The 26,257-nt window shown below is 28.5% G+C and overlaps 3 protein-coding genes across 4 annotated transcripts; 1 reads left to right on the top strand and 2 right to left on the bottom strand.

The window, feature by feature from the left end:
• Window positions 1–445: 445 nt before the first annotated feature.
• On the bottom strand, window positions 446–4,211 carry LOC149883696 (tubulin alpha-2/alpha-4 chain). Its single transcript, XM_090097774.1, has 3 exons — window positions 4,008–4,211; window positions 3,360–3,582; window positions 446–1,806 (listed from the first exon to the last, which is right to left on the bottom strand). Exons 1-3 carry the CDS (start codon window positions 4,008–4,010, stop codon window positions 674–676), a joined length of 1,359 nt encoding a protein of 452 aa, XP_089953900.1. The 5' UTR covers window positions 4,011–4,211; the 3' UTR covers window positions 446–673.
• A 3,111-nt stretch (window positions 4,212–7,322) lies between these two features.
• Window positions 7,323–9,928, bottom strand: LOC149883695 (uncharacterized). The gene has a single exon (XM_090097673.1). It carries the CDS (start codon window positions 8,285–8,287, stop codon window positions 7,436–7,438), a length of 852 nt encoding a protein of 283 aa, XP_089953799.1. The 5' UTR covers window positions 8,288–9,928; the 3' UTR covers window positions 7,323–7,435.
• Window positions 9,929–10,342: 414 nt separating this feature from the next.
• LOC149883694 (RAS guanyl-releasing protein 2-A-like) lies at window positions 10,343–24,392 on the top strand. 2 transcript variants are annotated; one of them, XM_090097671.1, is made up of 19 exons: window positions 10,343–10,479; window positions 11,106–11,268; window positions 11,531–11,639; window positions 11,836–11,892; window positions 14,293–14,424; window positions 14,895–15,030; window positions 15,181–15,354; window positions 15,532–15,648; window positions 16,160–16,258; window positions 16,773–16,958; window positions 19,532–19,609; window positions 20,368–20,490; window positions 20,728–20,843; window positions 20,933–21,071; window positions 22,510–22,546; window positions 22,656–22,739; window positions 23,228–23,251; window positions 23,553–23,752; window positions 23,830–24,392. In XM_090097671.1, exons 2-19 carry the CDS (start codon window positions 11,175–11,177, stop codon window positions 23,998–24,000), a joined length of 2,076 nt encoding a protein of 691 aa, XP_089953797.1. In that variant the 5' UTR covers window positions 10,343–10,479; window positions 11,106–11,174; the 3' UTR covers window positions 24,001–24,392. The 2 variants fall into 2 exon arrangements, with proteins under 2 accessions (XP_089953797.1, XP_089953798.1); XM_090097672.1 differs by lacking the exons at window positions 10,343–10,479; window positions 23,228–23,251 and having other exon boundaries at window positions 11,027–11,268.
• The last annotated feature ends 1,865 nt before the right edge of the window (window positions 24,393–26,257 follow it).

Below are 26,257 nucleotides of genomic sequence, written 5' to 3'. Positions count from 1 at the left end.
ATGCTGATCAACAAACTTGAACATTGTAGGAAAAATGTAGGAAATTAAAATTTGTGGTATATAGTTTGTATTCTTTGCAATCATTCTATTTTTTTTGCTTTTGAATTACAGAAAGTGAAAGAGCCGATTCGATAAATTTTCATAACAAAGCAATCATTATCAAAAAGGAACTATTTTCTGTGTTAAAAGAGATCAAATTCTTCAATTTTTATCTTGACAAAAGTGTAAAGAGACAAAAACCAAGAGAAAACCTTTTTCACGTGAATTTATACCGATACTTGATATCCCAAACTTTTTTAAAACGACGTCAATGGACCGTGCTGATGATACAAACTATGATATTCAAGATGAAAGTGAGGACAATATTACCTATCAGAGAATTGACATTGTTTAATTCGTTAGATAATTTTCACTTAATTGTATCCTTATTGAATATATGGAATTATTTACTTGTTAATTGCTTTTTATTTTCTTCTCTAATTGCTAACTTATTTTTCCAATACAAGACGTTATATAAAAAGAAGTTATCAAACAAAGATCAGTTAACGGATTTACGGCTAATAACTTATATAACGTGTCGTGTAATTACATGTTACAAAACTAAAAGAAATATTTCCTTAAAACTCATTTTTAAAACGTTTTTCTTTTATAGTCTGCAGTTGACGAAACAATTTTAATATTCTTCGCCTTCACCTTCTTCACCTTCACCTTCGACTGAATCGACACCTACTTCTTCATAATCTTTTTCGAGAGCTGCTAAATCTTCTCTAGCTTCGGAAAATTCGCCTTCTTCCATTCCTTCGCCAACATACCAGTGAACAAAGGCACGCTTGGCATACATCAAATCGAATTTATGATCTAAACGAGCCCACGCTTCAGCAATAGCAGTGGTATTACTTAACATGCAGACAGCGCGTTGAACTTTAGCAAGATCTCCACCGGGAACAACTGTGGGTGGTTGGTAATTTATGCCAACTTTGAATCCAGTTGGACACCAGTCTACAAATTGAATAGTGCGTTTTGTTTTGATAGTAGCAATAGCAGCATTAACATCTTTCGGTACAACATCACCACGATATAACATACAACATGCCATATATTTTCCATGCCTAGGATCACATTTTACCATTTGATTCGATGGTTCGAAACAAGCATTGGTAATTTCAGCTACTGTTAATTGCTCGTGGTACGCCTTTTCGGCCGAGATTATCGGTGCATACGTTGCTAAAGGAAAGTGGATGCGAGGGTAAGGAACAAGGTTTGTTTGAAATTCGGTTAAGTCAACGTTTAGAGCACCGTCAAAACGAAGGGAGGCAGTGATTGATGAAACTATTTGCCCAATTAACCTATTTAGATTTGTGTAAGTAGGGCGTTCAATATCTAAGTTTCGGCGGCATATATCATAAATTGCTTCATTATCAACCATGAAAGCACAATCAGAGTGCTCAAGAGTAGTGTGCGTGGTGAGGATAGAGTTATAAGGTTCTACAACAGCCGTCGATATTTGAGGTGCAGGATAGATAGCAAACTCCAACTTTGACTTTTTACCAAAGTCGACTGATAAACGCTCCATTAACAGTGATGAAAATCCCGATCCAGTCCCTCCACCAAAAGAATGAAAAATAAGGAAGCCTTGAAGACCGGTACATTGATCAGCTAGTTTTCTAATTCGGTCTAAGACCAAGTCTATTATTTCTTTTCCAACGGTATAATGACCGCGAGCGTAATTATTAGCAGCATCTTCTTTGCCTGTAATGAGTTGCTCAGGATGGAAAAGCTGGCGGTAAGTGCCAGTTCGAACTTCATCTAAATATGTGTTAAATAAAAACTCAAACAACTATTAAAACATTAAATTTATTGAATACTAAAGTAAATAAATACTTAAGGAGATTAGTTTTAAAAATAAACAGGATATTATCACTTATTTATGCTTTTAGGTGAAGAACTCCAAACCAACTAAAGTATTCTCGTTTTCTCCTAGGCTCGAGATAGCAAAAAATAACCGGAGCCTTATGCTAAAAAACTGCAGATTATTAATTGCACATCAATGCTGTGCAGGAATGCATACGTATTATAATTTTAAAAATGATAAATCAAAACTTAATTCGCTATTTAAAATGTAAAATTTAAACAGGTTAAAAATGCCTAAATTATGTATATATATATATATATATATATATATATATATATATATATATATATATATATATATATATATATATATATATATATATATATATTATACATACTGCCAAACAACAAGTTGAGTTTATTTTAAGATCTAAAATTAAAATTAGATGTTAGTAATGAGTTTCGGTTTGCTTTATGAATGTTAAGTGTCTTTATTAGTTATAGAAGTTCTTTTGATCTGCTCACTTGTTTTTCTTTCTTGAGAGCAAATTAAGCGTGTAGATGGATACAATAATTTTTCTTTACTTCAGATCTTTTAAACATCTTAATGGAGAAATGACCAGGTTAGTAAATCTTACTTAAATGATTGTTGATTGCCTGATATTGGTAAGTCTTAGCTTTTTTTAAAAAAGTTACAACAATAGCAAAAACAGTCAGAAGCGCGGCGGTTAGGAAAACTGTTTGTATATATTAAGAAACTACAAAAGTTTCATATTTAAATAAAAATAATTCATAAACAAGTACTGCGCCACCAATATTCTTGCTATATACTGACCTAAGTTTTTGTTTTTTTTTCATGGGGATAGAAAACAATCTAAAATATTTTTTGTTTGTAGGTTCTGAAACATCAATATTAAGGGCACTCGTGTTATACCGTTATACCGCTTTGCTAGCTTGATAAACAGTTTAAAATTCAAATTGCAGTTTTTCTATTCTTCGCCATGGCGCGACTAATTCTTGCTTCATGTATTTCTTTTTATTTACACAAATCGAACATTTTATTTTTGATATTGAGTTTTACAATGACTTCGTCCAAAAAACCGTCCTCAATAGAAGCTATTAAAATTTCTTCGAAGTTCATTTAAGCCGTTGTTTCTATTCACGAAATTAAGGTATTTCTAAATAAATGCAAATTAAGTATCGTTTCACTCTAAAGAGTGGAACGAGATGACGGATTTTTATTATTAACAAATCCCTATACCGTGTTAAACTCTTGTCCATAGTTCCAACTTAAAATGTCACGAGTTTTCCAAATTGAATTGAATTTTGAACGTGGTAACGAATAATTTTAAAAATGCGAAATTTTATAAATTTTATGATAATATCAATTTTGTATGAAATCTTACGATAGAAATGGTTTAGGAAAATTCATTTATAAATCCCAACTTGTTCCAGCCTTGAAATATTCACCATGAAAAAAAGAGAATAGCAAAGTACAAATGACATACCAACTACAGTGGGTTCCAAATCAACAAAAACAGCTCTCGGCACATGTTTTCCTGCTCCAGTTTCACTAAAAAACGTGTTAAAAGAATCATCGCCACCCCCAATGGTTTTATCACTCGGCATTTGTCCATCAGGTTGAATACCGTGTTCTAAACAGTATAACTCCCAGCAAGCATTACCAATCTGGACACCTGCTTGGCCCACATGAATTGATATACACTCTCTCTAAACAAATATGTATATATATATATATATATATATATATATATATATATATATATATATATATATATATATATATATATATATATATATATATATATATATATATATATTCTTTTAATTAGAATAACATTTGCTCATTTTAAAAATTGCTGAGTTGTCTCTTCACTATTAAGATAGAGAATATAAAAATATATGGTTAAAAGCTGAACGAAACTTCGTAAAATATCTAAAATATCTAAAATAATTTAAATCAATGCATTAACACTATTAGATTGAAAATAAATGTCAAAAAGCTGTGTGTACTAGAATAGATTGCTAATAAGTCATTTTTATAATTAGACATGCTAATTGCAAATGAAAAGTTGAACTAATTAACTAGAAATGTTTTAAGTTTTACAGATATCACACCATCGCCATTTACTTACCATCTTGATAACCGAATATTTCTTTACAGAAATGTAAAAAGCTCCTCAGCAAGTTACGTAAAAGAGGAAGACTTTTTCTTTCTTGTAAGTTCTGCGAATTTTTAAAATTTATTTTATTGAAACGAAAAAAATTAGAACGTTCTTTTTAAGTTCGAAACACCGTATTTGGCTTTGTCAGGTTGTCATTGGTCAGAGCTACAACATGAGAAAAATAATCTTTTATCTTTTGGAAAATAATTGTTACGTAATAAATTCTTTAAAATTATTATTATTATTATTATTATTATTATTATTATTATTATTATTTTTATTATTATTATTATTATTATTATCATTATTAGATGATGATGATGATGATGATGATGATGATGATGATGATGATGATGATGATGATGATGATGATGATGATGATGATGATGATGATGATGATGATGATGATGATGATGATGATGATGATGATGATACCATTTTAATTGTATGATTAAAAAAATATTCGTTAATCTTAATTCAATGTTACTTCCGGGATTTGGTGAATTAAAAGCAATTTGAATTGGAATAAGATTTACTTCAATGACCCTACCCGCATTTTCTTATTGTCTAGCAATGAGCAAGAGGCATATTTTGACTTTAATAAGTCAAAAGAAAGGTTACTTAAAAAGTTTAAAGAAAGATTACTTCTAAATGAATTTAAAAGTAACCAATAGTAAAAGCTGCAAATTAACCACGTATACAAAGGATGCTGTTTTAAATCTATGCAGTATCGATCTTGGTCCACACTTTGTACCTTCCTTGAGATATATTCCTTATTTGGATATTATTGTAAGAACAGAGTCTTTTTCTTTAAAGCTGGAATATTACAGCAAGATTGAAAATACGCAGAATTTGAAAAAAATGTCTAAAAAGAACTTAAAATGGGTAAAACTTAACAACGGAACAAAGAAAAGCTCCTAAAGAAACTAAGGAAAGTGAATCTGTCGATATCTGTTTTAAAGGTAATGGATTTGTTAGAATTTAACACGATAGAGTTTTTGAAAAAGTTTGCAAACAAATTGGTCCAACAAGAATTCTAAGTGAAGACCCTAATTATAGTCTCTCATAACTTAATAGAAAGCAACGATTTTTAAAAACTGGGTACAACAGTATACATCCAAGTGACTCCGTCCCATCTCGTATGTATGGTCTAATCAAATCTCACAAATCTGAAAAATCCTATCCAATGAGAATAGTTGTATCAACTATCGGCACGCCTAATTATGAAATATCTAACTACTTAGTGAAGACAATACAACATGTCTTAAAAAAAAAGAAATCATGTTTGAAAAGTTTTTTGACTTTATTAGCAAAGCAAACCTATGGAATATAGAAAAAAAAAAAAAAAAAAAATTCAAGTTACGATTGATGTAGTAAGCCTGTATTCATCAATTCCACTTAAAGAAGCTACTTTAATTCTTTTAGATCGATTAATTAAAGATGACTTTTACATATGTTCTACGAAAGCTTAACATATCCAAAACAAGAAAGTTTATAGAGTTTTGTTTAGATCGTTGTTATTTGTTGTGGAACGAAGAAATACATAAATTGGAGAATTCTGGTTCTATAGGTCTTTCATTCACGGTCATACTGGCGGAATCTTTTCTACCACGAAAAAAATGCTTTTAAAATTGCGACAAAATTAAATCCACCTCTTGACTTAAAATTCTATCTAAGATATGGTGATGATAGTAGCAACCAGACAATCTCTAATGGCCTTATTATAAAAAGAACAAAAATAGACTTCGACAAAGCACTAATTGCAACAATTTTAATTACAACTATCAAAAATGAATTGTCTATAAAAAATGTTTGTCTTTCTAGACAATCATTTTAAAAACGGACACTAAATGAACAATCTCGATTTTTTAATGAGGTATAGAAGATCTATTTCATATATAATTTGGACTTATAACGAGTAATTAAATTTTCACTGCAGCATCGTTTCAAAAACTGAAAACGAGCACAAAATTAAAAATACAATTTTTCTAACAGAAGTTCATTTTTTAATTTTTTGTCCAGCGTGTGCTGTTGATTAAAAAGTTAATGTCTATTTAAAAACCTCAAAATGGACTATTTTGTGCTCAATTGAAGTTCATTAATTACTCAGTTCAGTTGTTTTTCAATTCTCAGTGAATGTGCGTGAAAATTTATTTTTAAAATGCCCTCTCCAGTTTGGGATTTTTCTTAACATTCTATCCTCAGACTGTGAATCTGACTATGATTGGATTTAAATTTTGGAAAATCAACTATTTGTGTAAACATTATTGTCATATTCCGTCCTAAAATTCCCACTTTAAATTTGTCACCATAAAAGTCATTTTTACCATGAAATAAAATTCAAATATAATGTATCGTATATTTTCTTTTTTGTTTCTAAGGGATTTTTTGGGTAATTTAGATTTTATTGGGAAAAATCAATATTTCTGGTTTTATGAAATCAAGTAAATTTAGACAAAATCATAGACACCAAATAGACAAAAAATTATGCTTTGTAGACTTATGAAGTGAAAATTATTTTTTAACTGAGCAATCTTAGGACACCATCAAAAATTTGATAGACACAACAAGGACAAAAAATTAAACATTTGTTGTGTCCATTACAACATACAGAATTGTCTATGTCTGTGTTGTAAGTCTATCCATAGACTAGTCTGGTTACTAGATGATAGTCATGCTAGATTTTTAAAAGTTCAAAACAAACAACACTCCGCAATACAATGGAAATCAAAAGCGAAATTAAAACTATGAACTTCCTCGATGTAACGATAATGAATAACGCCAAAGGTAAATACCAACGTCTCAAAAATTAAGAAAAATATTTAAAAAGTTGGATATGGAGCAGTTTTCAAATCAAATTCTAGTTAAAGATCATTGCTAACATGTAAAAATAAATCTAAATTACCACGTAAGAGGCAGTCTGGAACTTATTTACCTGAATGCAAAATTATCTTATTTTGTAAATGGAGTACTGCATACGAAGTAAGCTCTGTAAACATAACCTCTAAATATTGCGCTTAAAATTTTGGGGTCGTGATTTGAGTGAGGTTTAATTTGAATATTTGTAATGGGTTCTTTCCTGTAAACTTTCCTACCCCCTCCTCTTCAGCATCAACCAACTGACGCTTTCCAGTTAGTTGACGCTGAAGAAGAGGGGGGGGGGGGGGGGACAGAACCAGAGCCTAAAGCAGTTCCTCAGCAAAAGAATTTGAAAAGAAAATAATTCAATGGGCAAGGGTCCTGGGAGCAATATAAATTAGCGAATCGCAATTTTAAAAAATTAACTTTAACTTTACACATTTATTATCATTTCCTTACAACGCAGCTCAAAATATTGGTTCAAACTATTATTTTAATACATTAAATAGTTGAATATGTTGCTAGTATGCACATACAGTTCAAATCACTTTATCTGTACGTTCTTTGTAATGCAAATCAATATATCGTACAAGAGACCTAGCTAACGCGCCTGCGTACATCAAACGATTTTCTTCAGATCTAAGTATAAATGGTGACTCGATTTGTATAGAATCTATCTCTCCAGTGTTCCTGCTTCCGTGAAAAATCGTATTATAGCCTCCGTTAAAGTAGTTCCCATTTATTATAGGATGCGTTGGCGAGGGAACTGCTTTAATACCTTCATCGTTAAGAAAACGTCCCAGACTTCCTTCGCCACATATTAAATCATAAAAAGAAAAACTGCAATTCTTTGCAAGATTTTTTATTGATGACATATCTTCCTTTAAATCTTTTGTGTTAAAGGAACTTTTTGGTAAAAGATATCCTAGCTCAACCCAGTGTTCAGGATGACTTTGGCCGTGTAAGTCAATAAATAGACCTTTTTTTACAAGCTTTTTTGCGTGATCTATCATTTTATGGTACTCTTCGAAAACTATCATCGCTTCTGGCACATTCATTGTCGCTTCGTTTATTTCACGATTCAAATCCACTTTTATACGATGAATTTCCGCTATTATAACATGAGGTGCTTCTGCTGAGGATGAGAGTTTGGCAAACTCTTTATGTAATGACAATGCCAGGTCTTTAGTAAAATGGTCAGCTTCACAAACTGCTTCGTATTGTCCTCCGTTGTTTTTACAAAGCGGGCTTTCATTACGATTTTGGATGGATTTAGGACGCAATTCACCGCCGTGTGGAACTGAGACAACGAGTTTGGTTTTTTCGCCACCGGGAATGTAACTTACGAAATTGTTAGTTACTACATTTATGCTATTTTCAATTTCTTCCATTTTCAAATACAAATGCTATTGTCACACAAAATGTTTAAACGAAAAAGCGATTTAAATAATTAAATTATTATCAGTTCTTGATTAAGTTTGTATATGAAAAATAAACATTCTTTGATCGATATTGCGTATTAAAATTTAAATGTCGATTCCTTTTGGCGTTACGCGCGTTAATAAAATATGTACCGATGTTATTGTCCGTTTCACTTGAATGCGCTCTTCGAACTATTTTATTCGTTACACAACTTTATTAAAAAAAAAAAAATTTTCTCTAGTTAATAAAAAAAAAAAATTTGCCTTGGAAATCTAAGATTCTTTTATGCTATTAAGCTGCTACTAAAAAATCAGTCTGAAAACAAAACTTTAAAAAACAATAAACATTCAATTTTGCAATTAAATGTTGCAAACAAAATTATTGTGAAGACAGCGGCTCTCACACAAAGCGAATAAAGTTTGCTAAAAATACTTATTGTATTCGTTGAAGATTGCGTACGGACCGGCGACTCGGTTTATCATTCATTGTGTTAAAAATTACTTTTATCTGAATCGTCATAATCATGTTTTTTTACAGACGTCGCTGCATTTTGTTTGTTTAGTACTTGTTAAGTATAATTAAACTGCATATAGAATGTGGATGAAACTCAATGTGGAAAAGTACACGCTGAGTTTTATTTGTTTGTTTTTTAGAAAATCATTCCTGAATTTAGGAGAAACGTTTTCTCAGTTTTTAACATTTTAAACACTTTCTCTGTTTTTACTGTAAAATAACTAAAAATAAATAAGAAAGTATTTTAACTTTAGGTGTTACATCTTCTTGGGACTGATGTGTAAACTCACATTATTATTAAGTTTTTCAAAAAACTTAGGAAAAATTTTGGAAGTAAAAATGAAAAAAGAATTACAAACTTAAATCTTAAGTACACCTCAGTAAGAAACAAAAGATCATAAATCCAAATCTTACAAAATGCAAAACGCTTTGAAGGCATGGGGAAGAAATGGGCGTTGGAAAGGGTACTGATAAAAAAAAAAATTCAAATTTTTTTTTTTTTAAAAAAAAAAGGAAACACAACCGTTTAACATTGATTTATACTTATTGTAATAGAATAACACAGATATAAAAAAGTATTAATTGATAAACAGATTTCAGAAAATCTTCTTTATTTCTTTTTTATCTTCGATTGTTTTTGGAGAAGCCAAGACCTTCAAATATAAACAAAACTTGAAGAACTATCGTTACTGCTGCTGCTGATTACCGACAGTTTAAAGAAGTATAAATCTGTAAAAAGCGTAGTGGGCGTCTGTTAATCTTCATTATCCTATCATGTGAAAGGTCATCATTACGTTAAAAGAAAATGGCATTATAATAAACTTAGCTCGAACAAAATCTTTAAGCATCCTTTTCCTACTGTGACAATAATTTGTCTTTAAAAAAGGTTTATTTGCTAGAAAAAAAACTGTAATTTTCTGTGTTTGATATTTGCTCTAATTCTGAATAACTGCTTTAGGATAAGATTAAAAGCAAATATTACTAAAGATACTCTTGGAAAGTTAATTTTTTTTTTTTTTTTTTTTTTTTTTTTTTGTCGTAAATACATAGTATTTAAGTAAAACTATACATTTGAACAAAAGGAAAATCGAAACTAAAAAAAAGATGTAAGCAGAACTAAGATAAACTGCCAAAGAAATAATGCGTCAGCATTCACTTTCAATTTCGTAACAGAAATTTGTAAAAAGAGTTGATGACTTCCATCAATTACACAAAAGCAAGGTTTGTTGTAATACAAAAAAAAAAATGTTACAGCGAAATAAACAGTCGATCTTTTATTTTCGCGGTTTATATATTGCATCTTTAATATTTGTAATAAATTTCCAACGGGTTCAACTTAAAATGGACTCTTCTTATCTTATAAATTTTTTAAATGTTAAGTGAGTTAAAAAACGACAAAATTTGAATTATTACAGTGAGATTATTTTATTTGGGTCTGGTTAAGATTATCATAAGCTATTTTACATTAAGGTTGTTTCTGTTTAATATCTTTATATAATCATAATAAATAATTTATAAAGTTTACTTAACGAAATTTGTTACCTAGTGAGCTGCATTTCAGCATCAGTCAAATGATACAAATTGGTATCTTAGTGAAATATTATTATTTGTATATAAAGTGCATTATATTCCAAACAAATGTCTTAATGTAAGTATATATACATATTTACCTTTGTTTCAACAAATGTATAGCCATCCATTTATTTGTACATAAATATGCATATTTGACTATTTGTGTGTATATGCTTAATTACAGTTTAACAAAGTTTATACAAAATATAGCTGTACTTTGACTTTGTTTTATAAATTTGCATATAAAGCTTCTGATTTCTCTGTGTTTTATCAAATGCATCCTAATAATTTAGAGTATATCTATATTCCTTCTGAATAAAAATGTTATAAATATACTCAATATATCATACTTTTTCTATCTAATCTATAAAGTATATGAATGAAGCAAACTATTCATGTTATAATGCCTGGATAAATATATGTATTTCTTACATATATTTATCCAGGTATTACAATATAAATAGTTTGCTTCATTCAATAATTAAATAAACTTGGTTATACAATTATTTACATAATTAATAATTACATACATATTTATTAATTGATATTGTAGAGTAACCAATTAGCACACACACAGATATATGTATATGTATATATGTGTGTGTGTGCGCGCACACACTAATTGGTTACTCTATACTAGTTAGATGATTGGTTATGCTAGAATTTGTGCTTTAGGGTATTATCTATATTTCTGTCATTTAGTCATTATACATTAATCGATTCCAAATCAGTGATCTTAAAATAATGTGCACATATCTGGCACAATTTTAAATGGAGCAAAATGATTTAATCTTTGAAGATGATGGAGAGTTTATAAAAGCAGCATCTGTGGAGCAACTTATTAACCATTGTTTGAAATGTTTTGGTAATGGACTTGCTTTTATCTTTTTAGTGTCTTTAAAAAATTAATTTCAAGTTCACTCTTTGTATATTTTTTTAAAATGGTGCCTGATAATTTAACTTTTTCAATAATATTTGTTAATTGGTGTGCATTCCTAAGATGACCAATAAGCAACCAATCCATGTTTTTTTGACATCTAAACTCAGTTATAGATTTTTTATAAATAAGAAAATAAACCTTTAACATTTGTTCTGACATCATTTTTTATTGATAATATTTATTTCAGAAGGACAGTCATTACTCAATGAAGATGCTGCAAAATTTGTAAAAGTGTTTTTCATCACATACAATTGGTACATAACTAGTGATAATCTGCTTAAAGGTTTCCTACACAGGTTTATTGATTTATTTGTGAAATATTTTATTTTGCAATGTTAAAAATACTATTAAATATTGTTCAAATATTCTTTGCATTTAGCATGTGGAATTTTTACATCTATATGATGATTTTATTTTATGTTTTTTTTTTTGAAATATTTTTCTTTTCTGAAATAAATTTTCTTTTCTAAAATGAATTTTTTCATTCTTTAGAATAACTGATTCAAAACATGATTTATCCATTCTAACTCAAGTTTATTATGCTGTGAAGTAAGTAATGTAAAATAAGCTTTAATTGGTTTGAGATTTTTTTAAAAAAATATATAAAATAATTGTAATAAAACCATTAGTTACTTACATTTGATTATATCAATCACTGATTAATCAAAAGTACACATGTAAGTACTTTTAAGTTTTTTTAAGACAAAAATTATAAAAATAAGAGTATTTTTATTTTTTAGGAAATAAAATGTTTTTAGAAATTGGCTTATTTATTTGGATATATTCAGAGGCCTGGGCAAGAAGAAGGTCTCTGGTTTTGGAATTTCTGTTAAAGTTAAAGTTTGAAAGTGAATCTGATTCTAAATATGCTAAAATATAATTTAATGATAATTACAAACTAAGTACAAACTAAGCCATAACAAGATGCTTTGGTTTAGATCTTGCATACTCTTGTCAGCTTTTGATATATTTTTTAAAATTTACTAAAACATAAGTAAGAAACACAGATTTTCCTAGAGAAAAATCATAGTGGTTATTTAAATTATTGTTCTATTTTATTTATTTTACAAATATTGGATTAACTATGAGTTAAAATATTCTTTAATTTTAATCCATAGTTATTTATTGTATCCAAAGACCACATTATTAAATTACTACCTTTACCAACAGTAAATGCGGCAAAAAAGTAAATTAAAAATATCCTGAGTTACTTTTCAAATATGGCTAAGACCACTGATATTGACATTTCTCGATTTATTAACAGTTTTGTTGCTCATATTCTTACTAGTGTAAATAAAGATTTTAAAAGCTTAGAGTTATAAAAGTACTATGGGTCTTGAGTTCTTTGTACATTTTTTCAGTTTTTGGGTCTTGGGTCAAGGATGTGTCACTTTAAGTGATTTGTGTCATTTAGTATAAAAGACAGTTACCAACTCTGCACTCTTAATACTTCATCTGATGCTAAGATTGTTAAACTGGCTTCAACAAATGGAAAAGTACTTGTAAATCTTTGATTCACACCAAATAACTAAGTAATACCAATATTGAGTTGAAGAAACTAATATGGTGAGTTTACAGGTGTTGGACAAACAAGAAGCAGTTAATATGTAGTTGGAACTTAAAAAACAGCAGGTTCAAGAGACTAAAATGAAAATAATTTTAACTCTTAAAACTACTCATTGATGTCTAAGACAGGGTTTAACACTCTAGGTCATTGTGACTACAAGTGATAAACTTTGAATGAACCAGAAGAAAGAAGTTGAAGTTTCAGAAACTTATTCCAATTTTGAGGATGTGTGGCAATGCAGATAATATTTGGTATATCAGTTTAATCATTCAATATGCATTTGGTGCATCTTGTAACATTATTTATTATCATAAGAAGTTGAACTGATTTGAATGTTGTAAATATCTATTTTCATCTTTGGACAAGGTTATGATGAAGCCAGTTTAACAGGGTGCAATCTCATGTAAAATTACTTTTTAAAAAAGCAATTTCTGTTTCTCAATTAAAATGCTATATTTAATTTTTGTGAAATGACATTTATTGTTCAGAATTGTATTGTCAGTATATGCAATATCTGCCCTCCATGGGATTTTAGATGAATGAGTACACATTACCTATGAAAAGTTAAGCATGAAAATGTTGTTTGGAAAAGTAGTGCCTCATTATTAAATTTGAATTGAAAGCAAATATTTCAGTAGCAAACCAGCTTATTTCAACAGAAATAAAATTTTATGAGTTGTTTCATAAATATAGATCTTTTTGATTTGGATCAACATAATCCTAAGTTAAAAGAAAAAGATTTACAAATGGACTGAAGCTGAATATTCTAAAGAATCAAAACAAATGTTATTGATGTCACCTTTTCTGTACTTAAAAGGAATTTGTTGATTAATTACCTTGAGAAAGGTAAACAAGTGCAGTATTCACCAAATTTAGTTACCATTTACTGCTATCTTTTCTTAAGTAAGTCCTTTCTTTGAAAAGATTTTTTTTTTGTCAGATGAAAATGCTATGGTAGTTGTATGCCAGTACAAATTAGAATTAATGGAGAAGCTGTGAACTAAGTGTGTTGAATTTTTAGGATACTATAATAAGTAATGATTTCAATAACAAATTTATATTGCTTTTAAAACAACTTATGCCACCTGTGTCAAATTTACTCTGTATGCACTGAAACTTATCAACTTTGTAAAACCAGAAGTGTAAATGTTTTCAAAGTTTGGATTTCAAGGGTCAACAAGAAATGTATTTTGTAAAAATAAAACAAGAATAATGAACATAGTAAATTTTTATTTTCTAGTGTTGTTTAATATTTCTCATAAGTATTGAATTTTTTATTTATTATTTTTTTACATTGATTTGAAGAGTACCAATTCCCCTAAGCTATGTGTGTTTGTGTTTCTCGGTTAATGAATGAAAGTAAAAAAGTTTTTTGTTATTAGATATTGGATCAGCAATTATGGGTCAGATTTTGAAAACAATGAAGTGATGCTATCTTTATTGGGTGAATTAAATATTGTTATTCAATCAAAACTAAATAATGGAACAATTTTTTCACTGAATATGGAAGAATGGTAAATGTTCTTTTTTATAGTATTTTTTTTTATAAGCAAAATTTGAATGGAATTACTCAAGTAATTTTTTGTTAAAGTTCTAAAAATGCACAACTTAATGCATGTATAAAGAATTTGATAACAAATTAAAGTTATTTGAGTCTGAATTTTAGCTTATGAAGTTAATAATATCTTATGCATGTTTCTTCTGTAATGGTTACCAGTATTTTTAATTGTTTTAAAATATATGAAGGTATTAATTAAATCACTGATCAATTACTTCTTTAGGGAATAAGATCTGATAAAATATCTAGCAAATCTTTATATATGTTTTAATATACAAATCTAAATTTAAAAAAAATATTATTAAAGATCTAGAATTAAATTTTTAAGTTTTTAATAATTATAGAATGAAATAAATTTCAGACTATAGTTTGTTATATAGAAGATTTATGGGTGAATGCTTTTTCAATTTTTTTTGCTTTTCTTAGGTCTTCAAATCGTTCTAAAAGCTTAAAAGCAGGGACTCTTTCACGAAAACAGTCATTAAATTTTAACGACATGTCAAGTTATGACTTTGCTAATCAACTACATTATCTCATATTTAAAGGAATAAGGAAAATACCTGTAAGCATTTGTTCCTACGTACAATTATTTTATCATTGTTAAAATTAATTGCTTCTTGTGTAAATGACCCTTGAAGTCATGTTTTGCATTCAGTTCAAATAATTATTTTTCTGCGTAGTAAGACTTATTTATGAGATAATTTATCTTTAGATTGAGGAATGCAAAATCTATGGAAAATCAGCATCTGCATTGGAATGTCCAATCCTTCGTGATCAAATTTCGCTCTTTAATGACATATCAAAGTATGTTATAGCAATGGTGCTCAGTCATGGTACTCCTGAACTTCGAGCAAAAACTGTTCATAAATTCATAGATATGGCAAAGGTAATAAATATCACTAGATATCTACTTTAACATAATGATGATGATCATCATCATAATCAAATTAAGTATCTAAATTTAAGCAGTATTTTTTAAAAGGTTTTATGTATTCATATTTTTAAACAAAATGTTTTTTTAAAAATTTCCTTATTACTTAGTTTTTCATAACTTATTGTATAGCAACTTCTCAAGTTAAATGACTTTAATGCTGTAATGGCAGTTGTCGGAGGTTTAGGGCATAGTGCTCTTTTACGTCTCAACAAAACTAAGGAATTATTATCTCCAGAAGATAAACTGGTATACATTTTTATTGCTAGTGAATGATTTTTGTCAGTTTTCTATAATTTATCTATACAAATATACATTTTTATTGTTGTAAAAAGAACTTAATGTTTCTATATTTTTTATTAAAAAGAGTGTAAAATTTTCTTTAAGAAAATCAGCATAGTTATACAAGTTGAAAATTCACACTCTAAAATAGTTGCACTTGCTTTTATGTTATTTTTGTTGTTTATAATTAAATTAAAAATACAAATTAAGTAAGCCAGTTTTTGGGTGCCAGATAAAATCTTTTTAAATAAGTGTTTTAAAGATCTTGGACTAATTTGAATCTAGTTTTGCACAGATATTTAAAAGGTAACAAGTGAATGTGACTATATCCAGACCCTTAAATAAAGTTGTGTAATAGATTATATTAATCAACATGCATATCAGCATTTAAATGGTATTTAAGACTTTTTTTTTTTTTTTTTGTTAGTTAGACCTGTTTAAGTTTATTGAAAATTTGTTGATTGATCTTTTTTTTCAGTTTATTAAAGAAACACAAGAATTGTTATCATCAGATCAAAACTATGCTAAATACCGAAGCATGGCTGATCAAGTCCAAGGGTTTCTTATTCCTGTGTTGTAAGTAGTTTTTTTTATATTTGTTTAAATATTTCTTTGGATAAATATTATTTGCAATATATTGAGTTTTATTAGAAACACTTTTAATGTTAAGGTTACTTTTATTCTTTTAACAACGTGAATAATAAAGGATCAAACTTTTGTCAAGCTTTTTTATGTTTTTTTTTTAAAAAAAAGTTTTGCTTGTTTATTAATTTTCTTTTTTTTCCTATGCACGCAAATTGGACTTGCTCTTTTTAGGGGTAAGTTTTGATTAGCTTGTGTTTCAATATTTGCAAACTTTAAAAAAGAGATCCAAAAATAAATTGTTCTTTTTTTATCTCTTTGTTAAAAACTTTGCAAATGTTTAAATATAGCTCTTAATTAAAAAAACCTTTAACACAATCTAAAAAAATGAAGTTTGCAATTTTTAATGTAATTTTGATATTCTTTTTTATGAAGAACTTAAACTTTTGATCAGTTTTATGATAAAAGAAAAATTTAATTTAATATATTTATTTTTATTATGGATAACAGGTGTTGTCATGAAAGATCTTGTTGCTCTGGAAACAGCAGTTGGAGACACAATAAAAGAAGGAGACCTTCAACTGGTGAACTTTCGAAAGATGACACAGCTTTCCTCCATTCTTGATCAGCTGCTTAAAAGTAAAAAATTTCAGCCTGAAATGAATCCAAAAAACCACCTTCTTCATATCATAAGGGTAGGCTTTATTTGTATTACATAACAAATAATTTTTTATAATTGATAATTGATATGTACTTACACTTTGCAGTTATTGTTGTAATTACTTATCTAATTACCTAGATAATTCCAATTATTATTGTAATTACCTAGATCACTAAAATAATATATCTGCACCACTAAGTTCTAATCAACATGCCACACCCACCCCCTACCCCAACAATTTTAAATTTAGCAATTGGTTAAAAACATAATAGAATAAAAAGTTATGACTTTGAAAGCATAGAGTTTAGATATCAGACTTAAAATTAGAATGTGTGAAAATTAGGGATTGCAATCCCGCACACTTTTCAATCCCGCGGGATCTGCGCGGAATTTTTTAATTTTTGTGCGGATCCCGCGGGATCCCGCGCGGGATTAGTAGGTTTCTTATGCACATTATAAAAGGCAAAATGACAATTGTATTTTTCTTTCAAGTATTTCAGAAAAAATATACTCAACTTATGAAATTGATAAAATAAGGTAAATAAAGCCAAAAAACACAATTCATTTGTAAATCAATATAATTCTTATCATTTAATGAACAAAAAGACAAGCCAAAGTGCATAGAACATCTTTTAGCTTTACATAGAACGTCTATTAGCTTTATTTTTTTTTTTAAATATCAAAATGAGAAAATCATTGTAAGAAATGCGCTCTTAAGAAACAGACCCTACTTAAGGTATTATCACTTAATCTATTCCTCAAAGGACTGCATATGTAACCAGCTGCTAAAAAAGCTCGCTCGGCCTCTACGCTTGTTGGTGGTATGGTCATCAAGTAACTATGCGCTATATCTTGAAGCTTGCCTCTTACTCCATTACTTTTATAGGCAGACATTTCCGGCTTCAATAATTTATTAGTCTAAAGAATCTAAATTTGGTCTCTCCTTTACATTTTCTGTCCAGCTTTTCTTGTCTTTCTGTGTTTGATTTTCCAATTCTTTTTTCAGCGATAGAATTGTAGGAGTAAGTATTTGGGAACTGTTAATAAAATCTACAGCTTCTTTTTCTTTGAGTTCATTTTCTTCGTCGGATTTTTTAAGTAAACTAGTAGTCCATTTAAATTCTTATTACGACGTTGTGTAAACCTCACACGAAGTGCCGCGGCTAAATCTATGCTCAAAAGTGATGATTGCTTTTGCAATTTATCTAGCATAAATTGAAAAGTTGTTTCCGCCGTGACAAGGTTCGATTCTCTCCTGCATAAAAGTTTGAGACCAAGTTTTAGTAGTGCTAGGCAAATAATTAAGTCATTGATTTGGGACCACTCTTCTTGGGTGAAACGAATTTCTGACCCAATATCAATTAAGGCTTTTTCAATACAATACCAAATACCAATCAGCAGATGGTCGGTCAAAATCATTGTCAAACCATATTCTTTATTTATAACTTCATCATCCTCAGTTTTACCATATTCATCTTCTTCTTTACAATTTTCATATGTAGTAAACGATTCTTCGACTTCTCCGCTGTTTTTCTTGTATAAGATATCAATAACTGCAAGTTGTATTCCATGAGCATAACGTAGTTGTTGATAGCAACTAACTTGACGCAATATTCTGCATTACACGATCCATGGATTCGAATCAATCCAAGATTAAAGTGTTTCGCCTCCATATGTAAATTTAAGTTTAAGTATCTCTGACTATTTTGTGATGTCCATTCGTCAAACGTTATTGAAAACTTTTGATTTTGCTTTTTTAGTGATGTGAATTTTTTCATTATATTGACTTTTACAGAATTTGAGAATTTAACTACCATCGATCTTATAGTATTAGGTGAAGTAGGAAGCCGGAAACCACTCTTTGAAAACAAGAACCGTAAATCTGAAGATGTGCAAAAACTATTAAATGTAAAGCCGAACATAGCATGCACTTCGCATTTTCTTTATCACTTTTTTTAAAATATTCCATATAGTTTTAATTTGCGACATGCTTAGTACTTTTGTATTAAAATCTTAATGTAAATAATTTTTAAAGACTTTTTAAAAACTAGTTTTTAAAAGTATATTTTTTATAATTATGCACGCACGTTTTCAATTTCACGTTTTCAGCATACTCATTAACAAAAATTTCAACATACTCCTTAGCGAAAATTTCAACATAATCATTAATTAAACAAAAAAAATTTGAACGAGTTCGACCAATGTTTTGCTAAATAATTATTTATTTTTGAATGATTTTTTTATATTTATAGCTAAGAAAAATATTTTAATAGTTGAAGATAAATTTTTAAATGGATTTGTTTCGCAAATACATTAAACACTTTTAATTTGATATTTTTTTTGTCTTTTTAGTTTAAAAGAATTGACCTTTTTTGTTTAAAAGCAATTGTTTCAAAATCCCGCCAATCCCGCGGATCCCGCAGTAGTTTTTGCGGGATCTCGCATGCCTTAAATTTATTGTGGGATCACGCGGGATTGCGGGATCCCGCAATGCGGGATTGCAATCCCTAGTGAAAATCAAGTAAAAACAATTTCATTTTTGGTTTTTCTTTGTTAATTCTTTTTTTAATTTTTTTTTTTTTTTTTTTTTCAACAAAAATGCATTAGGTTTCGTTAAAATCGCGGTACACAGAAGATGATCTTTATGAAATGTCAATGCAGAGAGAGCCCAGGGAGGCAAAAACGGTAACTTCTTTTTTCATAATCTTTATTTTCTGCTTTTTTTGTTTTACTTTTAATGCGTTGATTTAATCAGTTTATTATAAGTTTTCTTGATGTTTTCTTGATGTTATCAAATGTCTAGGAGTCTTTATTTTAAATTTTTAGAATTTAATGGTCCTCATTGTTGAAGTTTTTATTCTATTTAATCAAAATTCAATAAAAAATTTGATTGTTTTTACTATCAAGTTATCTCAAAAAGTTGTGTCAGCCATAAAGCTTACTGTTATTAAATCTAATCAAACTAATTGTAAATAACATAAACGTTATAATCCTTTTTTCTTTTGATTCCATCACTTAACAAATGTTTTACTTTAATCTTGGATTATATTAATGGAAATCATTCTATAAAGATAGTATTGTTCATTTCCGATAAGTGTTTTGACAGTCTTGTAATCATTACAAATAAACTGGAAAAACTGCATGCGGACAGACAGAAAGTTTTGTCATAAAATAATCTTCATCATGAACATGATCATAATTGTAAAGAAATGAGATGACAGAATCATGATTGTCCATCTAAAATTGTTTTTTAATCAAGTGAAAATAGTAATAATGATATTTAAATTTTTTGTATAAAAAGAAATTAACTTAAATGTTTTCTTTTTTTTGCTTTTTTATAAATTATTACTATGATTTATGCATTATTTTTACTATTTATACAATATGTTATTAAATCAGTTTTTAATGACATTTCAAATTTGCTTTTTTTTACATCTTCAAAGAGTGTGTCAAAAGCTCATTCTCTATCTACTTCTTCGTTTCTGTTTGCTGACTGGGCATCAGGTGTCAATGAAGAGTCACTAAATCGAGATACAGTTGAAAAGCATGTTCAAGCTATGGTTAATGTGAGCACTTTTGTAGTATTTCTTAGTTAATCACAAAAGTTATTTGATTAAATAAAAATAGAAATGATTTTTTTTTTTTTATCTATAAATTAAATTTTTGTTTTTAAATAATTTTTTTTGCCAGAAGTTCTGCTAAACAGTTTTGGTGAATAAATATTCTTTGGAAAATAAATATTCTTCATTAAAAGTATTTAACTTCTATTAAAAATAACAGGAGAATTTAATATTTTGGTTTAGGCTGTTTTTAATACATATGACCTGGACAAGAACGGTTCAATAAATGAAGAAGAATTTGATGCCTTAGCAACAAACTTTCCTTTTATTGACAAATTCGCAGTGTTAGATGTTAATTGGTATCTCTTTTTAAATGTAATTCTTTCTAGCTTCTTTGTGTTTCTAAACTGAAAAACGACCTTTGATTGTTAATTATCAATTTTTGAAGTGATGGTAACATCAGTCGTCAGGAGATGCTCAATTACTTTATGAACGTTAATGCTCAAGAAATGACAAAAGAGTTCTTGCACGATTTTCAGGAGCATGGCTTCTATTCACCTCATTACTGTGTTTACTGCATGGGATTTGTAAGTGGATTTTAAGCCCATATTGCTTCCTTTGTTTATTCCTAAGATAGAAAATAACGAAAAATAGTTACTAAAGTACTAAATAATAATTTTTGAAATTGAATCTATCAGTTTTCTTAACATATAAATTATAATTTTAAAACGTAAGTTACGGTAATGCATATATATATATATATATATATATATATATGTATATATATATATATATATATATATATATATATATATATATATATATATATATATATATATATATATATATATATATATATATATATATATATATAGATAGATAGATAGATAGATATAGATATAGATATAGATATAGATAGATAGATATAATTACAAATAGATATCTGTCATTTAAAAAAATCTCTTTCTATAAAAAAAATTTATTTTGTTGAATTAGATGCAAATTGGGATTAATTCAATACAGTTTTAAATGCATTTAATTGTTTTGCTACCTATTTAGTCTTTGTTGTAATTTTTTTGCGGAAAAACATGTTGACATAAAAAAAATTTTTTTTTTTTGAACTAAAATGAAGTCAAAAATAGAGATCGAATTTTAACGCAATTTTGACGCAATTACTTCGCGCTTCCATGAAACGAAAAGTTTTATCTTAGTCATGGGATTAGCAAATAGGTTTAGTTTTGATTTCGAGTATCTGTATGAGTGACGGCATCTTGTTTACTATTGTTCACGGTTCCGTCATTTTTTTTTCATTAAAATAATGTTTATTTGCCCTAATGTTATTTGACACAATATCGGTTTACTAAAATTTAAAAATTAAGTTGGCAATAAAACTGAACTTCATACTCTTGCAAATATTTTAATTGCAATCGTTTGTAACTTGATGACCTTCTTATTTCCGTGGTTGCACGTTATACTGGCCAAAATTTATTTTCTTTCGGAAGTATCGTTTCAGTCTCATCGTTAAAAAACACAGGTTTTGAAGTAAATATAAAGTGGTAATGTTTTTTGCGAAAATATTGGAAAATGTTGGAAGTGTAAGTTGATTAACGCTGGAAACTAAAAAATAAAAATGTATCGTAAATTTAATGTACGTGAATTCATAAACTGGATGGTATATGTAAGCGTATATATGCTTTTTGGCGAGCCTAATATTCTGATTTTCTTTATCTTGATTTTAAATATTGCGTCTGAGTTTTCACGCGGTTATTACAATTTTTTTTTTCAAAACGTTATCCCTTCACTAAACGTTGGAGGTTTCCTTTCGAAAAACATATTTTTTAAAATAATGTTCAGTTCCTACTCTCTGATTTAAAGGGTTTAATGATTCCCTGTTGAATTTTTAAAAATTCTGTTTGGTGTGCGATTTAACAGGTTAACTAGTTTCAAAATTACTTGGCTGCTTACATAAAATATAAATTTTCCCTGATCAGTATTTCTATTTTTTTTTTTTTTTTTTTTTTCCAGTTATGGGGAATCGGGAAATCCGGCTTCCGTTGCAAAAGTAAGATGCGATTTTTTTTTTTTTTTTTTTTTTACTAAGATATACATCCGATGGTAAAAAATCCCTTTTTTTTTTTAAGGCTTAATTTTTCTTGTTTTTTTTTATTTAGATTGTCATATTACCTGCCATAGAGATTGTAAAAGTCACGTGGTTATGGAATGCAAACCTGTTAGACAAAGCCAAAATATGAAAGGTCGGTACTTTTTTTATTTAAGCATTTGAGATACTCAGAACAAAATCGCCTTTCGGTTGCTTCTGTATTTATTTTAAGATTTGGCTGTCAGTTGTATTTAACTCATGTTGAAGTAGACTTTTATTTTCGCTTGTCTTCTTTTCAAATAAAAATAGTTATTTAATCCCCACAAGAACTGTGTTGTAGGGCGAGGTGATTACGACTAACTCCATAACTAGTTATCATTGGCTTCTTGTTTTTATTACATAAAACTTCTTGTTTGTCTTTATAGTGTTTCCTTTTTTTTTGTTAACCATCAGCAGTTTTCTCCGTGCTTTTTTTTGTTTGGCTTCGAGAGTGTTTAAATAATAGCCTCTAAATATATATTAATTCTTCATATTTTAAAAACAGTTAAGTTTAATTTGGGTTCGCCTTTTATAAAGACTACTAAAAAAAGTGATTTTCTCTGTTACGCTATCGTATTTAGCATAATTTCTTTTTTACCCCAGGTATCTTTGACTATCCTGATGCGAGTAAGTTCGTTTCTTTTCATTAAGTATAAAACTAACACAGTTTAACCACGTCACTTCTTTTAACAATTATCACACCTTTTCACTATTTGGTTGTTTTTTAGAAATCTAATTTTGTTTTGTTTTTTTTCCGAGTCAAGCTTTTGTTTGCAAAAGCTTAATTAAAAGACCAGATTTATTTTTTAATTAACAAACACCAGATCAATATTTTTGTTTAGTTTTTATAACGAAACAACCTCCAAATAACTGAGTGTTTGTAAAACGATGTGTAATAGGCTGATAATATCTTTGGTTTTTTTATTAGAGTTTAAATCTAAATCATTACCATTCAAAAAGCGATTTAAACCTATCGATGAAGATTGGAGAGGTTCCAGTGATTCACAAATCTCTTATGCGGACTCGGAATTAATGCCGAGCGATTCTAGTGATGTGATAATTAATGGTAGTCCTACTATACGGAGGCACGACATGACAATAAGAGACAGAGTTTTAAAACTCGAAATGGTAGGTTTTCAGTCTTTCAGACACTTTATCGACTTGGACTTTTTCCTTTTTTATTACATCCACTTGTTTTTCGCTAGGAAAAGGACGCTCTTATGAAAGAAAATGACCGTCTAAAATCTAAGCTTAGTAATGCCGAAGAAACTATCAGTGAACTACAAGCGCAATTGGGACAAGTACGGCAACAGTCTGTTACGTTTGTAATGGAACAAGTGGCTAGATTAAACACTAGTAAAGAAACAGAGGTTTGAAAAGCAGATATTCGACGCGTTGCGATAACCTTTCACGTCTCAGCTTATAGATATTTTAAACTAAGGATAAATATCATTGATTGCTGCTGACATGAATAGTTGCCACGAAAGCTTAAAGTACAATTGAAAGTGATTCGTTTTGCACTATAACCACGCGATAAAATGGTAACCGCTGCAAACTGAGAACTTGCTCTTATTCGAGTATTTAAATGTGTTATCACCCAATAACGTTTAAAACTGACATTAAAACGGTCGCAGCTGTTGCAAAACAAACGAACTGTTTTTTAGATTTATTTGTACCATGTTATTTATCTTAACTTTTATTTATTGATCGTGGAGCCAGGCCATGATCATTTCATGATTTTAGGTGAAAAATTTGACGAGCTATTTTATCACCAAATTATTTATTTAAAAAATATTCTTTGAATATTTGCCCATAATATGGTGTGTATGATTACTTGTAACTTTTTCTTTTCTATTATTATTAATATTATATTAATATTAATCTATTATTATTTTTTGTTGTAAATAATAACAGTTAAGACGTATGATTACATATTGCGTTTCTTTTTTTTTATTTCTTATTTATAAATCATGAACTATGTACTAACGGCATACTTTTTTCTTTTTTTTTTTTGGTATGAAGATTTTGCTAGACTGAAATATTTAAAATCGATGATGATTTAAAAGAAACAATATTCTAAAGATCTTGATAGTGTCTCTTTATTCTTATGTATTCTTGAGTATGACAAAAGTTCCTCTTTTTTTGCGCAAGTTTTTTTCTTAATTGTTGCGCAGGCTTTTTTCTAAATTTATATAGCAGTTTTGGAGTTGAATTTTTGATTTAATCAGCTATAAATTAGCTGTCAGTTACATTTTTGGAAATTTAATGTTTATAGATGTCGGTTGTCCAATTTTGTAAGAATTAGGATAATATCCGCTTTCAGCAGTACATCAAATAGTTTTGATTATTTTTAAAACAGGCAGCGGTTTCAACGTTTTCTAAAATTAAAAGCGTTAGAAGTTTTTTTAATAAAGTTCTATAACCAATGTTTTTTTATAAACAGTGTTTAGCACGAAAAGTTATTTAAAACACCATGATTAGGTCGCAATTTTAAATTAAGCGATACATAAGTGCCATTTAAGTTTCTTGTTTAAAAAATGTAAAAGGTTTATTATGCTTTTATTTTCTTCTGCAAGATTTTTTTTTTCTTTTTAGATTACTTCTGCAGTTGATTGAGAATAGATGCGTTAAAATGAGTTAGAATGCCATTAAAATCGTTTTGGATGTACAAAATTTTTTATTTATAAATGTGTACTTTTTAATAGTCTCATTTAAAAACACATTTATCAATTAGAGTTATTGCATAACCCTATGATTGAAGACGTTACGCCATTTAAAGTACAGATTCATGGAGCAGATTCATTGCAACAATTAGGTGTACTTGTTTTCCTATTATAATGATTGTTAGAAAAAGTTTCTAACTTGTACGACAACAAATTTCGTAGCCACTGAAAAGGTACATATTTGTTGACAAGTTCTGCGAATTTTGGTACAAGGTGTATCAGTAACGCGATGGCATGATTTTTTGATACTGGGATATGGCCGGTGGGTTGCAGAAGGAAAAAGAAAAGACTAGAACTCATTGCTCTGGTCAAATTAAAAGGGTCGTTTACAAAGTTATTAACTAAAAACGCTGAAAAATCAATCTGATGGAAAAGGTTGTTAGTGGAACAAGTACCGTAGTGAAATAAAAGAGAAAAAAGGAGAAATTTAACTAGCTATTTCCTGAACTTATGCAATGAAATTGTACTTCAACTATACCTGATTTTTTTTTTTTTATTGATTTTCTAAACGGCTTGGTACTTGGTTTCTTTACTTGGGATTACTACTTGGTTTTTGAACTTTACGATAATACTAATTGATTGGTGTTACTTTACATACATATATATACATATATATATATATATATATATATATATATATATATATATATATATATATATATATATATATATATATATATATATATATATATATATATATATATATATATATATATATATATATATATATAGAGAGAGAGAGAGAGAGAGAGAGAGAGAGAGAGAGAGAGAGAGAGAGAGAGAGAGAGAGAGAGAGAGAAAGAATTTAACCCTCAGAAATCTGTCTTCTAAAGGTTTACAGAGTGTGCTAGAGGTTATCCAGATTTCCCAAAAAATCTAAACCGAAGTTGATAGAACTGAAATAATAAAG

This window comes from Hydra viridissima, unplaced genomic scaffold (assembly GCF_058129835.1).
Source record: "Hydra viridissima isolate aposymbiotic clone 2 unplaced genomic scaffold, HvirCarnegie_v1 scaffold_9, whole genome shotgun sequence".
Classification (NCBI taxonomy): Eukaryota; Metazoa; Cnidaria; class Hydrozoa; order Anthoathecata; family Hydridae; genus Hydra; species Hydra viridissima.
Note: the sequence above shows the minus strand (reverse complement) of the source record. Positions and strands in the feature narration are given on the sequence as shown.

Excerpts from the sequence above, each read along its gene's own strand:
- LOC149883696 (XM_090097774.1), bottom strand. Across the intron at positions 1,807-3,359 it reads TTTGGAACCCACTGTAGTTG|ATGAAGTTCGAACTGGCACT; the intron begins GTATGTCATTTG and ends ACACATATTTAG.
- LOC149883695 (XM_090097673.1), bottom strand. The coding sequence starts at position 8,287 with ATGGAAGAAATTGAAAATAGCATAAATGTAGTAACTAACAATTTCGTA.
- LOC149883694 (XM_090097671.1), top strand. The coding sequence starts at position 11,175 with ATGGAGCAAAATGATTTAATCTTTGAAGATGATGGAGAGTTTATAAAA. Across the intron at positions 16,259-16,772 it reads GGTTTCTTATTCCTGTGTTG|GGTGTTGTCATGAAAGATCT; the intron begins TAAGTAGTTTTT and ends TTATGGATAACA. Across the intron at positions 21,072-22,509 it reads GTGTTTACTGCATGGGATTT|TTATGGGGAATCGGGAAATC; the intron begins GTAAGTGGATTT and ends TTTTTTTTCCAG.